At 41.1% G+C, this 17,426-nt stretch overlaps 1 protein-coding gene across 26 annotated transcripts in view; it reads right to left on the bottom strand.

Moving 5' to 3' along the window:
• Positions 1–760: 760 nt before the first annotated feature.
• The window catches only part of EPB41 (erythrocyte membrane protein band 4.1), a 161,672-nt gene continuing 145,006 nt past the window's right edge, over positions 761–17,426 (bottom strand). For all 26 annotated transcript variants that reach the window (XM_053266903.1, XM_053266902.1, XM_053266901.1 and 23 more), the window contains 3 exons: positions 11,483–11,563; positions 9,667–9,804; positions 761–5,898 (listed from right to left, as the gene is read on the bottom strand). In XM_053266903.1, coding sequence (XP_053122878.1) covers positions 9,709–9,804; positions 11,483–11,563 — 177 coding nt within the window. In that variant the 3' untranslated portion in view covers positions 761–5,898; positions 9,667–9,708. The remainder of the gene's footprint in view (positions 5,899–9,666; positions 9,805–11,482; positions 11,564–17,426) is intronic.

Here is a 17,426-nt window from a genome sequence, read left to right as displayed (position 1 = left end):
ATCAGCTGATGCTTGCCAAGAAAGCTCATAAATACGGAACTAATTTCAAATGAAGGTGGAGAACATTCAACTCATCAATGTGTAGGTAGCTAAGGGTGCTTTCCAGATTAAACCCTAGAACAGAGTCACTACGGATCTGCTAAGTGTGCTTCTGTACTTCCTGTGTTGTGACACCACAGTCCCTGCGTTGACAGCAACGTGCCATTCACATTTCCGATGCCTTCCTTCGGATTTTATCTTTGTGTTATAGTGCTACAACATTGCATGTACGTTGCAAAAAGTAGTTGCATTTTTCCATTGTAGAAGTTTGAGATTTTGGGGATCGTTTTCAAAACGATCCTGCCAAGCGGAAGCATTTAACCCGCTGTAGCGTGTAATCTGGAAGCGCCAAGGTGAGGTGTCACCTTTTTGCTTCACGAGTTGAGAAGCCTAAAGGTAACCATGTTTTCAAGAGAAGCTGGTCTAAATGTTACATACTTTGAAGGTCTAAATGCTTTTGCTTAAAAAAAAATCATTAAACCGCTATTAACACTAACTTTGTTCAAGTATACTCGGCAAATTCATGGCTGAAAACCGAACTGAAATAGAGACGGCTTCATCAGAAGATTGTTGGTCCAGTAAGTGGAGTTATGCTAATACATTTTCAGTCTATTTGCTTATCAGTACACATACCATCGCTGCATGTGTAGATAAAATTAAGACCGCGGCTTTTTAGAGTGAGGGCTGTGCTGGCAAAGAAGCATTTTAAGGACAAACAGGATGACATTTTTTATTCGAAAATTTATTGAAAAAATGCAATACAAGTAGCAAGATTGAACATTTATGTCTAAATGCTACATCCACTTTCCCTTTGACTACAAAAGTTCAAAATAACAGCTACATAAGCTATAAAGATTGCTCTGTTCCTATTTTTTTTTAAAGAAAGATGTAATTAGCTATTCTATACAATTCACCATTGTCATACAAATTTTACAAAGCTCCTTCATATCTGCAGCAAAATAATTTTTGATTGAATGTATAAAAAACAAAAAACAAGCCCCCATTGTCAGAATACTCATGTTTAATTGTCCATTGTAGGAAAATGGCAAAGCACAATTTATGAAAACCCAAATAAACAAGGTTTATGAGTACTTTGTTGGCTGCACACTCGTGTCTAGCAACAGACGTTGCATGATTTTTGCCCTTCAATTTGGTCAGTATAGGTCACTGTTGCTGCCTTCCTTCTGTACAAACATTCATGCGTAAATTAGCTTCCATTTATTATACAGTTAAGAGAGTTTATGGATGACCTTCTAGATGGGGGAGGAAGTAACTGGGAACATATCTCAGTGTTATAAATAAAATCATCCATTTTGCTTTCACTGCACTGATATTACAGCTCTGGTCCCCAGAAATTTAGACTGCTAGGAGCCAGATTTATTCTGCTGGCAGGTCTGAGGATGTAAGCAGCCTGCTAAGACCCCTCCCTCATAAGAAGTGGCAATTCCCACCTCACTGGTAGACAGCTCAGGAGGGTGCTTCCACGGTATCTTACCTCAAGGATACTCGTAAGCTGTTTTCAGAGCACCTGCTGTGAAAAGCCAAGCCAGCCTGGCAAATAAAGCCCAAATGTTACTAGCCAATAAAGTTTGTACACCAGCCAACTAACAACCCTAATGATAGCCACTTGTGGCACATCAACAGCCTGAAAGCACTGCCAGCTTACTCAACTGGCAAGTGCTGCCCTCTGCCTGGTTGCCAGGACATCTTTACTTGCCACAAGTAACTAAAGGCAGTGTTTGACATCTTTACTGAACTTCGATGGAAGTCCCTTTGAAATTAAAAGGAAGAGTTTGTCATAACTAACATGCCCTGTTAATTTAAATGGGACTTCCACTGATGTCAGCCAGCAACTTTTCACAATTTCCACAACAGCCCTGATGATAAGCAAATGGTATATCACACGTTCCAAGAGGAGCACATTCCAAGCTGGGTGCACTGCAGCAGTCCTGGGTAAGGGCAGAACAGGCAAACAGTGTGCCACAGAATTTAGTCTCCAGCAACACTTTTTAAAGCAAGTTTCTACTCTTTATGGCTGCCTTAAAAAAACAAAAACAAAAAAACACGCCAGCAACGCCTGAGGAAATTCCAGGTATCAGAATTATTGCTGAGTAAGATTCTCAGTAATCAGAGGGAAGGGCTTCAGTGCCTGGAAACCTATCGATTTCAAAACAGCTGCTCACTTCTTATAATTAGCAGAAGCAGAATAAATGATGTGAAATAGCTGTTGTTTTTTAAAAAGCAAAATAAAATGATGCAAAATACAAGATCTTGTATATCTGCTTCAATTCCATAATTTATATAAGCAGAATTCGGAGCAGAATTCAGCATTACTTGCTGCAGAATTGGGCTACTCTAGCAGAGATTTTGTGGGAGGAAGGGGGCACAAAGCAAAGAGAGCCCTGGATGTATTCTACATCTTGCATCTAGTGCATAAGGAAGGTAGAGGAACCTAACTTTGATGTTAGATGGAAATCAGTTTTGATTAGACAAAGCAAGATCAACTTGTATTAACTGAATTTACTAGGGCTAACTTTTGCCCTAGTAAGTGACACTCTGATGAATAAATACTGTTTTACGAAAAAAATAACAGGCAGAACTGTGGCACCTTCAGTGAGCTATTTCGTTTCATGATGTCCTTGTGACATTGCTTCCTTCTGTAGGGGCATGTCCACTGCCCTCCTGTTGGGTTGCTTTATCTTTTGATCTTCCACATCCCAGTGCTGCTTCTCACCTTTCCCCACACATTGTTGCTTCCCTTCACTTGGGATTGGGGGCGGGAAAGGTGTGTATAGAGGGAGTTGGGACTGTGGGATTCAGATGTTTAGGAAAAGGAAAGCAACTGGGGGTGTGGCAAAATCTGAATTAACGGGGTGGAGTGGGAAGGGAAAGGTAGGCAACAAAGTGTCTGTTGATAAGGACTGCTGCATAGGTGGCTTTGGGAACCAAAATGGGGTACAGTGGAGAGCTCTTAAAATGGAACAGAAACAGGCAAGTCAATGGCCAAGAAGAGGGAGATTCTGAGGTGCATGCCCCTCATTAGGTAAGAATAAGCACCAGTTCAATTAATTTTCATGCATAAAAAAAAGACACCCCCTTAAAGGACATCTTGAAAGGCAAAAGCTCCATCCATAAAGGAGAAACCAAGCTGCACCAACAGTAAGTCTTTTTATACACCTTCTTTAGAATGACAAATCTATTTCAAGGCTGCTGCTTTTCACTTTTAATATTCTAGAAGAAGCTACAGAAGTACTAAGATTCAGCACTAGAGAAAGTAGTGCGCTCAAATTCTCTGTCCACAATAAATACATTGTTTTAAGTGCTATGGACTTATATACAAGTGTGTGTATGTTTAAAGTTCAGTCTAACATTCTTAGGAAAGGTCCTCATTGCTTTTGTTTGTCAAGAGAAGCTGGACATCTCGCAACTCAATCCTGTATCCATATTCACTAGGAAGGAAGGTTCACCATTTTCAGCCAGGCTTTACTCTCAGTTCAGTGAGCACAGGAGTGCAGCCACTGGAAGCTGGCTATAGTTAGCAGTGCCCCAGAGCACATTAAAGCAAAGGTGATCAAGCCATGCTGAATTCCTGCACCCTCAAGTCCACACTGACTCTCCTGTTCAAATGTGCTCAAATGTGGGGGGAGATTATATGCAGTGGGGCAAGGTAGCTTAAAGACAAGTTCCAGCTGAACAGCGCCTGGAGCTTACAGCTCACAGAAGTGTTGTGGTTTTTTTTTAAACTATGTGTATATATTTTCTTAATAATTTAAATAGCAGAAAGCTCTCCATTTCTCATATGCTAGAATCAAGCTCAGTAGCCAGGTTTCTCCCCATCCTAGCTACTATTAAGTCATATTCACAACTTCAACCTCATACCTCTCACAGAAATAATATTGTTCATAACTCTATGGGTATAAACCTTTACGGGATTTTCAAATGATGCTGGAAGGAAAGGCCTGCCGTTTTAGCATTGCCAGTGAAGTCGCCTACGTAATGAAAGGAAGGTCACTGCATCCATACAGAGCAAGCAAACTGTACCCCAATTTTAAATGCTATTAATTGTCATGCAAGTGGCAATGCTTATAGGAACTGAGAAGCTTCTCTCCAAAAAGAATATTAATGCCAACTCTCTTCTATTTATGTAATTTGTTTTTAAAAGAAACAATTTAAAAGCTGAATAAATGATATTGAGGAGATCCTCCACAGAGTCCTCACCCTCTCTCAGTAACACCTACTACTGCTCGTGTGTGTGTGTGTGTGTGTGTGTGTGTGTGTGTGTATGGGGGGGGGAGTGTGTTGTGGTGTTTGCAAATCAGTCTGTGCCTATAAAGAAGCTGAGAACTGCAGCAGGTCCTGGGCAATCTGGTTTCATTCCAGCATGGCAGCTAAGAAGCCCAAGCTAAGGACTGCGGCTCTTCACTTTCTATTCATTTCTGCGAGGCTCACGTAGGGAGTTCTACACAGTCACATCAGCATGAAAGAGAGCGGCGTGTACTGTGGACTGCACCCACACATACATCGCCATTCATACTGCCTCGACAGGAGCATTAAATGAAGGAATCCTCATGTACAATTGCTCCCCAAATGGCCTAGTCTTAACAGCAAACCAGTGGAAACAACCTAAAGCCTGGATAATGCATTTGAAATGGTCTGCTTAAAAACTCAGAAATGGTCTCTAAGGGATGATCTGAGGTTAAACACCATGCATCACTTGTTCTGAAATGTGGCTAATGTGCTAAGTTTAAATAGTGCTTTTAAAAACAACAACAACAATACCCAGCATAATTCAGAGTTATCCTACCCCATTCCCCCCACCAAAACAGAAACAAAAACCCACCAAACACAAATGACCGGGAACCAAAAAAGGATTCCTGCAAATTACAGTCTACTTGAGAGTGTTCAGAGTCCATACCTCCCAAATACACATTTCTAATAGGCTTAATTTAATCGAAAACAAAAAGATAAGTGGTACTGATAAAAAGATGCAGTCTTCCAAGGAGTCCAACAAGAGAAAGGAGAGAGAGGAAGAGGAGGAAGGTCAAATGCCTCGTCACAGTTCATTTAGAAGCTCTAGAATTCACAGTATAAAAAGGTGAAGCAACTTCCATGATTCCTTAATCTAGTCAACTACTGAAATACCTGTGCATGTAATTACACCACAACCTCCTGCTATGATCAAGCATCTAGGAGTTGACAAACCCACAAACACAAGGAAAACCCAGAGGCAAAGAGGGGACACACACTTGTGGGTGGCCCTATTTGCTATATATAAAATAGTGGTGGTTGGGAAACTCTCGATGTGCTTTGGATCAGTCAGTCACAAGAGGCAAGTTGCACAAACTGAAATCTGATTTGCTGGTTTCTCTGGCAAGAGGGGCCACTTCTAGGACATTGCCATCCCTGTGCTATCAGGTGTTCCAAGGAGAAAAGAAGCTGTTTGAGAAGGACGAAGGACGAAGAAGGGTAATGAAATTAGAAGCACCCCTTTGGTATGCCCTAAATTTCTTGTGTAGGCCTCTGACATCATAATGCAGATCCAGAAGAGTGGTGGGAAATGAAATGTGGAAAAAAAATTAAAAAATAAAATAAAAACCTGTAGAAAAAAAAATACTCCAGTACAGTGAAAAGTATGGCATACTGTCGGTCACAATATAAAAATGATAATCAAAAAGGATTCACTGTAATTAAGGAGAATCCCAAGTAAACATCAAAAAGCACAACTTCCTAGTAATAAATGATAGAATGTTTGACTGAGAGTAAATCTGGCAAGTTTGAGGTCATGGTGCTCCAAGGTAGCTTCCTTGTAGTTTTGCTGGTATATCGTGGGTGGCCTTCTTCATCTGAAGTGAACGTCACCTGAGGAGATTACAAAATTATGATGTTATCAACCAATGAAAAGAGAACACAATTTTGAAAATCTACAACATCTGCTAGCGAATTGCCAGTATAATTCTACAAACAGCTGCCCTGTGTGTTCAGTCTATGGGGAGAACCCCAGATAAGACATGTTTGCGATGGTGGACAAGAAATGTCCTTGTTATTGTTCCAGGGCAAGGCTGGGACCTGGCTCCATGGGGGCTGCCTTGCAACACTATTTGGGTCGGGGCCTGCTGTATATGTTTCCTCTACAGCCCCTTCTCATCCAGGTATTGGCAAAGCTGATAGAGGATGACATGAGAGGTGTAACTCCTCCTCCATGGTGGCCTCACCAGTCATGGTTCGCGTCGCTACTCAGACTACTGAAAGAAACACTTTATCATCTGGCGCAACATCCAGAGCTTCTGAAAAGGGATGATGGGGGGTGGGGTTGCGCCCGAACTTGAAAACACTTCTCTTAACAGTATGAAGAATAGGTAGCTAGATAAGCTATTGCTAAATAACCGCAAACCTTTTACTAGGAGCAAGTGGAACCATTTTTCTAAATATGCAAGATTGCATTCTTTTAAGCTGTGTAAGGCTACTGTAAAACAGGTATTACTATATCTGACAAGCCTTAAGGGAATTGGTTTGACAAATGTTTCCACTAAAGTTAACCTTGTGGCTTATATCCATGGCAATGGATCACGATCCAGAACCTTTCTGTTTCTGGTACCTGATACGTAAGAGGAACATCTTTCCCCTACATGCTTGCTTGAAAATGGCATTTAACCAGCTCAGTTGTGATAAACATCCTTGGGCTACATATGTCCACACAAAGATTTATCACACATGTCAGGGTCCCCATGTATTCTGTGGGATATGCATCATAAGATATGATGCCTTATACCAAGTCAGACTATTAGTCCATCTAGCTCAGTATTATCTACACAGACTGGCAACAACTTCTCCAAGGTTGCAGGCAGGAGTCTCTCCCAGCCCTATCTTGGCGATGTAAGGGAGGAAATTTGGAACCTTCTGTATGCAAGCATGATGATGCTCTTCCCAGAGCAGCCCCATCCCTTAAGGGGAATATCTTACAGTGCTCACACATGGAGTCTCCTATTCAAATGCAAAGCCAGGCTGACCCTGCTTAGCAAAGGAGACAATTCATGATTGTTATAAGACCAGCTCTCCTCATCATATTCCCATTGCTTAACTGTCATGAAGTCCGAGGATATATGCTAAAGAATGTTACTGTATAAATAAGCTGAGTTTTGAGGCCTCTTTCAGGAGGTGCCCAAGTTTTGTTCGCACAAATTTAAGAAACATGTGACCATCACAATTCAACAATATCCTTACCCATAAAAGCCTTGGGCGTGCGTCCGTGCCGCCCGTGTCTTTTTCGCCCGTTCTGGGCATGCGCGGAGATGGGCGGCCATGTTGGACCCGGCCGCCGGTGGGCGACTGGCCCCGATGGCGGCGGCCGCCGCCACGGGAGACCAGAAGGAGCAGAAGCGGCGGGCGGAGAGTGCGGCCGAGGCGGCGGCGGAGCCGCGGCCTCGGCCAAAGGAGTGCGGGCCAAGGAGGCGGTGGCCGTGGCGGGGTGACTGGCTCCGATGGCGGCGGCCGCCGCCACAAGAAACGGCGGGCGGAGAGAGCGCCCGAGGCGGCGGCGGAGGTGTCGGCCCAAGGAGTGCGCCCGAGGCGGGTGAGGCGGCAGCGGGAACCGCCCCCCCACTAGAGCCCGTTATTACAACGGGCTTACACATACTAGTGGATTAATAAATACTGTAGGCTCTGAACAATGAGGTACTGTAGCATGGTTGTGCGTGGGCTATTCTGGAAGGTCAGAGGCAAGCAACTCTTGTTTGCTACTTCAAGTCACACATATGGGAAACTAGAAGATTTCCCCGGCATGGAAGCAAGGCAGGAATCTACCCATAAGATCATCCGAGTGTCCTTGCACTATCCTTCCAGAGAAGATTCTGAGGGCATTTGGAACAGCCTCCTTTCCTAATGGCTGTATGTGCCCTGATAGGCCTGGAGAACCCTAAGCCAAATACCTGGAACTATGCTAATTAAGCCAGAACAGACACAACAGCTTAATTCTTGCAATGAGTTAGTAACTTTTCACATATCTCATTATGGGCTGAAAATTGTGAGTTGGCTGTGTAGCAGAATACCCAGACAACCACAACCAAGTGTAATGGCCACTGAACCATGGGACTTGCTTTCAGGCATCTAAATTGGACCTTAAGGCTAATTCTGAAGTAGCACACAGAAAAGTTATACACATGAGCAGCAGAAAGGGGCTAGCAGACATGAAGCCAAGTTTGCAGGCACAAGTGAACTCATGTAACCCCTGCAAGCCTAGCTCACCTACAACAGGGTACCCTCACTTTTCTCCCCAGGTCTTAACCTAGGTTGGTGAATAAGACTAAGGTAGGAGCATAATAAAAGTTAATTCTCAGTTTATCTGCAGAGCTGATAAACAAAAGCAGCTTCACATTCGCCATCTTAGCTCAGGCTGGTGAATAAAACAAGCCCCTGTACCTGGGTTTGCCAATCGTGTGCGGAGATCAGCACTGAAAATCGTTCCAGGGCTGCCAGCGGCCATCTTTATCATAGAGTCCTAAGGTTAGAGGGGTCAATCAGAGGAGAGCTGCTGCTGTACAGCAGCAGATTTCCTCTAGCCTTGGGTTGCCAGAACCTAAGGGGTATACTCGTGGGTCAAATGGGCTGTAACCCAAAGTTTGGCTTAAAAAAAGCCAAAGATGGCCGCCAGCAGACCAGCTTTGTTTTCTCCTCATTCATCTGTGGGGTAATTTTACAGAGACACATGGAGTTTCTGCTCGTGTGTAGGGATCTGCATGTGGGCTCTTCCCTCTTCCAAATTACCCCAGATGAACATTTGAAAGAGCTTATGGCCTGGTTGTACAAATGATACTGGGATCTCCAGCTATGGTTTTGTGCAAAAACTGTAGCAACAGCTATGCAAAACTTCAGTGAATGCCACCTTATTAAAAATGTCCAAAATGATGTTCTGTGTACCAAATCTAAAACAAGTTTTAAAAAACAAACAAAAAAACAATCCAGTTCAAATAAACTGTTACAACAATTCACTCTGCTTGTGTCAGGTTGAGACAAATCTCTTGCAAAATAATTCACATAGAAATATGATCTGCAATTTGACACTCTCTCAGTTGGTGTTGCAGTGAGCTCTCAATCCCAGGTTACACTTTAGCACAACATTGCACTGTAAAGTTAACGTATTTTTTTACTTTATTAGAGAACATAAGATCTGTGAAATTCAGTTTCTTTTTAATGAGTGGCACTGAGCCATTTGAGGTAGTACACAACTTAAGAACAACTGTGAGGGCCACTTTATTGACATTAAATAGTCAAAGCAGGCTGCATTTTGCTTGCAGTCCACATTAAACTATTAATGGTAATAAGATGCAGGCTACAAGAGAAATGTAATCACACATGGAGAAAAAGAAAAGCTGCAGGAAATTCTGCAGCACAATGTATGGCTCACCTTAGCAATGCCACAGGGTACTGTGGGATAGGCCTCTAACTTGTACATTGCATCCAGGAAGGATGGAAACAGCATACAAACCTCCGAAATACTCAGCAATGTTTTTCACTCAGTCACTCTCTTGAGATACAAGAGGTGGCTGTGAAAATGCACTGCTTTCCCCTGAAAACATTTCGCAATACACAGCCCCCATGTTTTACTAATGAAAAATAGCTGTAGAACATTACCCGATATATATATCTATCTTTATATACAGCTGGTCTTGCTATTTATTCTGCAATCTCAGTCTCCTGATGGACAACCACCTTGGTCACAGACATGTCTGGGTGTTGCTCCTTTGCTTCTTTGATGGCTTGTACAAGAACCTGAAGAAAAGTGACAAAGAACAGACTAATCTCAACAGTGTTCATGGCTGTAACTGTGATGCTACAACAATCTTGATCTAGCTCTGCCACCTGCTTCCTATATGACAATGCCAATTACTTAGAGTCCTTGGTTAAAATAAGGACTATTATCCTCTGCAGCATTGTACGCTCTATTACCACCACCTCATCAGATATAATCCAGTGGATACTTTTATAACATTTTATTATTTATTCACAGTGGCTGACATGTTGCGTAATGTAACGTGAAATAGAAGTCACGTTGCTGAAATATGATAGTGTCAGCTTAAGTATTTGCATAAGGGACTCTTGCGCAAGTCTGCCAGCTTTTCTTTTCTTCTCTCTTTCTTGGAGCTTTTCAGTGTGCAGCATGTCAGCCAGTATTTCTAGATCTCCTTTTGATAAAACTCTATACAAAGTGGTTTGCAAAAAAAAAAAAAAAGCACAAAATAAATCCAATTAAAATAATATATTTAAAGCAACAGTAAACAGCTCCAAACTATTCCCCAAGGGTCTGCTGAAACAAAGTCTTCACCAGGCCTTTGAAAAGAGACCAGGAAATGACACAGATTGACTTTCTGGGGAAGCACATTCCATAATCCTGGGGCCACCAAAGAAACAGGCTGTTCCCAGAAGGGAGGCAACTCCTAAGGTAATGGCACCTAGATCAGGGACTCAATGGCAGCTCTAAAAATGCTGGGTGTGGTCATATGGGAGAAGGTGCTCTCCAAGATAAGCAGATATTTCAAACAAATTCTCACCATCAATGGGTGGACATCAGCATCCTGTACCCTCCAAACTGCCTTCAATGGCAGCTGGACGAAGGGTATATCACAGCAATCTAACCAAGATGTCAAGCAGGGCATGAAGGATAGTTGCTAGGTCTCTCTTTCACACATACAATTGAATTAGCAAATGAAGCAAATTCTTCAACCCTTTGTAAATATTTCTTTTGCATTTCTACTACACTGTAATTTATTATCAAGGAAAATATTTTGGATCTATTTATTTATTTATTTATCAAATTTGTTCACTGCCCCAAACTTTCGTCTCTGGGCAGTTAACAATAGCATAAAACAAGTTAAAAACATATACAAAAACTAAAGACAATTTAACAATTTAAAAATAAACCAGAAATTAAAACCTAAAAATTTAGGAAGCTGAGAAAGCCTGGATGAAAAGATGGGTTTTCAAGTGTTTTTGAAAACTGCCAGAGATGGGGAGGATCATATCTCAGCAGGGAGCACATTCCACAATCTCGGGGCAGCGACTGAGAAGGCCCGTCTCTATGTAGCCACCAAATGGGTTGGTGGTAACTGGAGACTGATCTCAGATGACCTCAATGGGTGGTGGGGCTTGTAGTGAAGAAGACGCTCTCTTAAATACCGAGGGCCTAAGCCGTTTAGGGCTTTCTAAATTATAATTTATAATTTATGGCAATATGGTGGATTGTATTTTTTTAATTTAAATACAGTAGTTTCAAAATGAGTTCAGTATTTGGATTTAATGTTCTGGTCTGCAGATCAATTTCTAATCCTTCCAGAAATCCTCAAAGACACGCAATATGTATTGAGTAACTGATCTTTTCATTGTTCTGCCGATTAAAGTTCCAGAAACAGTTTGCAAATATTCAGAAGAGTTGCTCAAATAAATGTCTCACTTGATCATGATCGATGTCCGCATCACCTGTGATGACAATTCTTTTTTCAATTCGTGTTTCTGAAATTCCACCTTTCACAGTCTGTTGTAAAATAACAAGCATTCAAAAATCAGCATTCAAAATCAGCATGTGAAGATGCAAAATGTTACAAAAGAAGAATTTAAAGAAAAAACACATCGCTAAAATGCTGTTATGAATGAGAGGTTGTCAGAGGATCTGGATCACAGACTGTTAGGACAGATCCATATCATTCTTTCACATCCTAGTTCTCATGGTTCACAGTTCACATGGTTCCCTAGTTCACAGCAGTAGCAATTATTAGGAGAAAATATATGCACATGTTGAGTCTGAAACTGAGTCTGAAACTCAACATGTGCATATATTTTCTCCTAATAATTGCTACTGCTGTGACATTCATAGTTTTCATCTAGCTATCATGTGGTAAGAGCTACCACTATGTTGTTATGAGATTCAAAATGGCTGGTATGTATTCTACACACCTTGTTCAAATCTATGGTATCCCTAAAATAGGTCACAGTTCTTTCTATTAAAAAAGAAAGGGGGGGGGGGCTGTAGCTCAGTGGCAGAGCTTCTGCTTTGCATGCAGGAAGTCCCAAGTTCAAACCCTGGCACCTCCAGGCAGGGTAGGGAAAACCTCATGCCTGAAATCTCGGTAGAGTTGCTGCCAGACAGTGTAGAGCAGACAATACAGAGCTAGATGGACCAATGGTCTGACTCAGAATAAGGCAGCTTCCTGTGTTTCTAAGAAAAATGGATACTGTGACTTTTCCAGTCTGCTCAGCAAATCTATGGCAGGAGTAGGGATCTGAAGTCAGATTTTCCTGATCCAAGGGTAAAACCCCAGATTATACTGGCTCCTATGAATAGCAGATCTCTCAACACACACAAATATCATCAGTGCCAAACTGCTTCAGACATTATTTTTTCCTTGCTCATATCCTAATAATGCAATAGGGAAAAGGAAGAAAACATTTTTTCAAGATCTTAATCATCTCTGAACATTCATAACTGAATTTAGATGTTGCACACTTACACCCAATAAGATCTGTGTGTCAGTTCTGCATCCAATCCATCTGGACATGACAACGATGCACATGTCCAGAATTTGTTTCCTTTTTTACCTATCCAATTTCCATATTTCAGGGCTGGTTACCAGATTAAGAGAAGCAGAGATAGAAAAGACACAAGGACAAAAAGGAAATAGAAAAACAAATTTTTGTCCTGTAGCCGGAATTTCCTGATAGGATAAATGATCACACAGACAGAAATAGGGTGTTTGCCCTGGCTCTAAGACAGTGAGCAGGGGGAAAAGTAACATCTGAAACAGTCCTTGCTGTAGTTTCTTTCTACCAAGGCCAATTAAAATCTTAGTTGATTAATCGTATAAGTTTTTGTTAATTAACTGATTCTTGATTTCTAGATGAAGCATGCATATGCAACAGGAGCCATCATCTTACAAGAGATGTGCCTCTTGTGTGAAAGAGAAGGAAGAATGACTCTTAAGATGATGCTTGTCACCTGCAGTTTTTATACATACTTGCACCAAACATTTTTTTAAAAAAGAAGAAATTAGCAGCCAGATTAATCAGGGCATTTTAAAAATTGTTCAAAATGTATTAATTTAATTTAATTAATTAAACATTGCAGCCCTACTTTCTACTAAATTTATGCTAGCAGAAATCTCTTACATTAAATTCATGCACTCCTCTTATGCAGGAGACCTGGTGCTAATTCACCTTATCCAAAGTAAGAGATGTATAAGCAGCAGCCCTAACCATTAAAGGCATTCTGTGTAATACAAACAGAAGTAATTAACAGCAGCATTTCTTTGTAAGAAGATGTGGTTCCTAATCAACTGGAAAACTGATCTCATTCTGTCAAAATAATGAAATGTGATCCAGTAAAGTTCATCTTGCCTATCATATGAGATGCTTTTGACAGAAAAGCCAGCATGTGACAATTCCTTTCTCTCTGTTAAACACAAAAATGCATTTCTATTATTAAGGGGAGTAGAATCACTAACACTAGGTAACTAAACCTGGGGCTGTGCATTTACAAGCTGCTACCTACCTAAGCACAAATACTTGACTAAGGAAGCAGGGAGGGCAAGAAGGAAGGGTGATAATAAAAACCTCACATGGCGGGCAGGGCGGGGGCACGGAGAAAAGGCTTCAGCATTTGTTAAGCATTTACAAGCTAGCCAGGCCCTGTACAGAAATAAAGTCATAGAGAGCCCCAGCCTAGCGGTTTAGACGCTGAAACTTCATCTGTTTTATTGCTTGGTCTTTAAATCAATGTGTGGGGTGCATTTATTTTGAAAATAGATGCAATTATATAGCACATGCAATCCCCAATAGGCTCGAGTAAACTGATGGTTTCAATGCACAGCAGACCCCCTTCCATCCACAGAGCTGAAGGGTATGATGTCAGGATCAGTGATCTATCTAAATGGTTAACTTCCTGCTCCCAGTGTTCTGGGGGGAAATGTGCCTGTCTGTTACAGAAATTACCCCGTGCTTCTGATTGTACACTGTAGTGCCAAACTGAAAGGAAAGGTAGTTGCTCTGCTGTTTGTCCAAAAGGTGACCAAAGCATATAGAACTTGACGGAAAAGCCGCATAGACGCCTGTCAATTTCATCTGCTGCCTTTTTCTTTCACCTTTTGAGTGCTTTTCACTCTAGGCCAAGCCAGCTTAATTTAGGCCCCCCAGCTGTTTTTGGACTACAGCTTCCATAATCCCCAGCCACAGTGCCCGGGGATGATGGGAGTTGCAGGCCAACATTTGCAGGATGACCAAAGTTGAGCAACCCTGTTTCTATACTCTCAAGATCATTTCAGGAATTTTTTATTCCTCCTTGGAGGTCTGCAAACTTCCATCACTTTGCAGGACCAAAAGCATGAGGGAGCTCTCTTCTATAGTAGAATACACAATGCACAAAGAAAAAAATGAGCAGCAATTCACATAAAAAGGTGTTTTGCTTAATAAGGTGAACATAACAACCTATATTGATATTATAGTAATTTGGCATTTTGTGATTTGAAAATTCATTGGGCAAAGTATATTAATATGGGCTCCAAGGTTGGTTCTTTATTTAAAAGAATATCTTCTTGAAATATGTTTTTGTATTCCATGATCCCCAGTTTCTAATACTAGCGCAATTCACTTCTAGCATACAATGCACAGTTGAAGCTTCTAGAGAACACTGAGTGTTCTGACTACAACTATGCAGTTAGGTTGCTTGAACCCCCTGAAGTCAATGGTATTGAAGCAGCCTTTATATACACCACAGAAAAACAGAGGAAACACACTCCAGCAAAGGACTACAGAGAAATACTATCTGTAGAATACTGGGAGTATAGGATGAATTTGTAGCCACAGGGCCCCCAAGGACTGCATAAACAGCTCACTAAGTAAAGATGTAACTCCTCCAATGAAAGAAGACAGAAAAGTCAATGGCTGAGAAGAGAGGTCATAGTTACACATAAGCAACAGAAACATAACACAAACCTTTATTTACTTTTGCATTATATATTTCATGTAGTCATGTAGGCCAAACTAAAAAATGCTCATTTGGGCATCCTCAACCCTTTCCTTCACATAACTAAGAGTTCACATATTCCAATATGAATATGCTACCAACAATCACCGTCACAAACACCAGGAGAATAACTGTGTTTTCTGTTGCAAGAAAACAGAGTCCCATGGCACCAATAAACTCAACAGCTTTATTTTATCAAATCAGATATTGGCATCTTTTGTTACTTCCCATCATGGCTCTCAATTTTGAAAATTTGCAGACAGTAAGAGGCAAAGTTATATAGTGAGTCACCATATGGGAATGGATGTTGGCTTCACATATTCAGGCTATCAAATGATGTCTGCAATTACTCTGCAATCAGCAAAAGACATGAACTTGTCTGAGGGGGCAAAAATATTAGGGCAGGGTATCCAATGAGCTGTTCAAACCTATTGAGATGCTGAGCCATAAGGAAATAAGGAGGCTGAATCCATAGACAAGGGTTGCATGCAAAAGATGCCAGATAGGGGCAAAATGTCTTTAAACAACACCAATACGCACACACAACACTGGTAACTGGTAACTATACTGAAGCAAGTGGTATACTGGATTATGACAATTATTATATTTATTTATTTATTTATTTACACAGTCAGACAGGTGTTATTGACTGGTTTGTTTTATACAGACATCGAGTCCTTCCCAAGGACCTGGGATGGCTGAATTTTATTATCAATGTTGTTGCTGTTATTATAGATATCGTCGCAGAATATAGGCTGTTTCCAGTAATGTTGCTTTCTGTAATTGGCTGATGGTGTTTTCTATTGTTATTATTTATTTACACAGTCAGACAGGTGTTATTGACTGGTTTGTTTTATCTAGACATCGAGTCCTTCCCAAGGACCTGGGATGGCTGAATTTTATTGTCAATGCTGTTGCTGTTGTTATAGATATTGTCGCAGAATATAGGCTGTTCCCAGTAAAGTGGCTTTTTGTAATTGGCTGATGGTGATTTCTGTGGCCCCTATGGTGTTGAGGTGCTCTTCAAGGTCTTTTGGAACTGCACCCAGGGCGCCAATTACCACTGGGATTATTATTTTGGTCTTTTTCTGCCACAGCCTTTCAATTTCAATTTGTAGATCTTTGTATTTGGTGATTTTTTCTTTCTTTTTCTTCTATTCTGCTACCCCCTGGTATTGCTATGTCAATTATTTTAACTTGTTTTTCTTTCTTCTCGACTACAGTTATATCTGGTGTATTGTGTGGCAGGTGTGTGTCCGTTTGTAGTCGGAAGTCCCATAATATTTTTACATCTTCATTTTCTTCAACTTCTTCAATTTGATGGTCCAACCAATTTTTGGCTACAGGTAGCTTGTGTTTTTTGCAGATGTTCCAGTGTATCATCCCTGCTACCTTGTCATGCCTTTGTTTGTAGTCAGTCTGTGTGATCTTTTTACAACAGCTGATTAGGTGGTCCACAGTTTCATCTGCTTCTTTACAAAGGCGGCACTTGCTGTTTGTTGTTGACTTTTCTACTTTTGCTCTTATTGCATTTATTCTTAGTGCCTGTTCTTGTGCAGCCAGTATTAAACCCTCTGTTTCTTTCTTCAAGTTGCCATTCTTAAGCCATTGCCAGGTCTTGCTGATGTCTGATTTTCCAGTTAAATTGTGCAAATATTGACCATGCAGTAGCTTATTTTTCCATTTTTCTGCTCGGTTCTTGACTTGTTCTTTCTTGTAGGCCTGCTTTGTTTCATTGGTGTTGAATAGTTTCACATTATTTACCATTTTAAGTGCATCTTCTTCACTGTCCTTGATATATTCTTCAAGGCCTCTTTTCTCCTTCTCTACTGTTTGATGGACTTGCAGCATTCCTCTTCCACCTGAGCTGCGAGGGAGGTAGAACCTATCTACATCACTGCGGGGGTGCAGAGCATGATTGATGGTCATTATTTTCCTGGTCTTATGATCCAGCATCTCTAGCTCTGCCTGGGTCCAGTCTATTATTCCTGCAGTGTATCTGATAACAGGTACAGCCCAGGTGTTTATGGCGTGTATGGTGTTCCCACCATTGAGTTTGGATTTTAGGATTTTTCTAACTCTCCTGATGTATTCACTTCCAATTTTTCTTTTAACTTCAGTGTGTGCAATGTTATCAGCCTGGAGAATGCCCAAGTATTTGTAATGTTCTTTCTCTTCCAGGTTCTTGATGTTGCTTCCATTGGGCAGTTCTATTCCTTCTGTTTTTCTTATTTTTCCTCTGTTCCTTATTAATGCAGCATACTTGTCTAGTCCAAACTCCATTGCTATATTGCTACTGAATATATGGACAGTGTTTAGCAGTGATTTGATTTCTTTTGTGTGAATGTACAGTCATTCACACAAAAACACGCATGTGTGTACA

This window comes from Hemicordylus capensis, chromosome 7 (genome assembly GCF_027244095.1).
Source record: "Hemicordylus capensis ecotype Gifberg chromosome 7, rHemCap1.1.pri, whole genome shotgun sequence".
NCBI lineage: Eukaryota > Metazoa > Chordata > Lepidosauria > Squamata > Cordylidae > Hemicordylus > Hemicordylus capensis.
The sequence above is the reverse complement of the archived record's forward strand: the minus strand, read 5'-3'. Positions and strand labels throughout refer to the sequence as shown.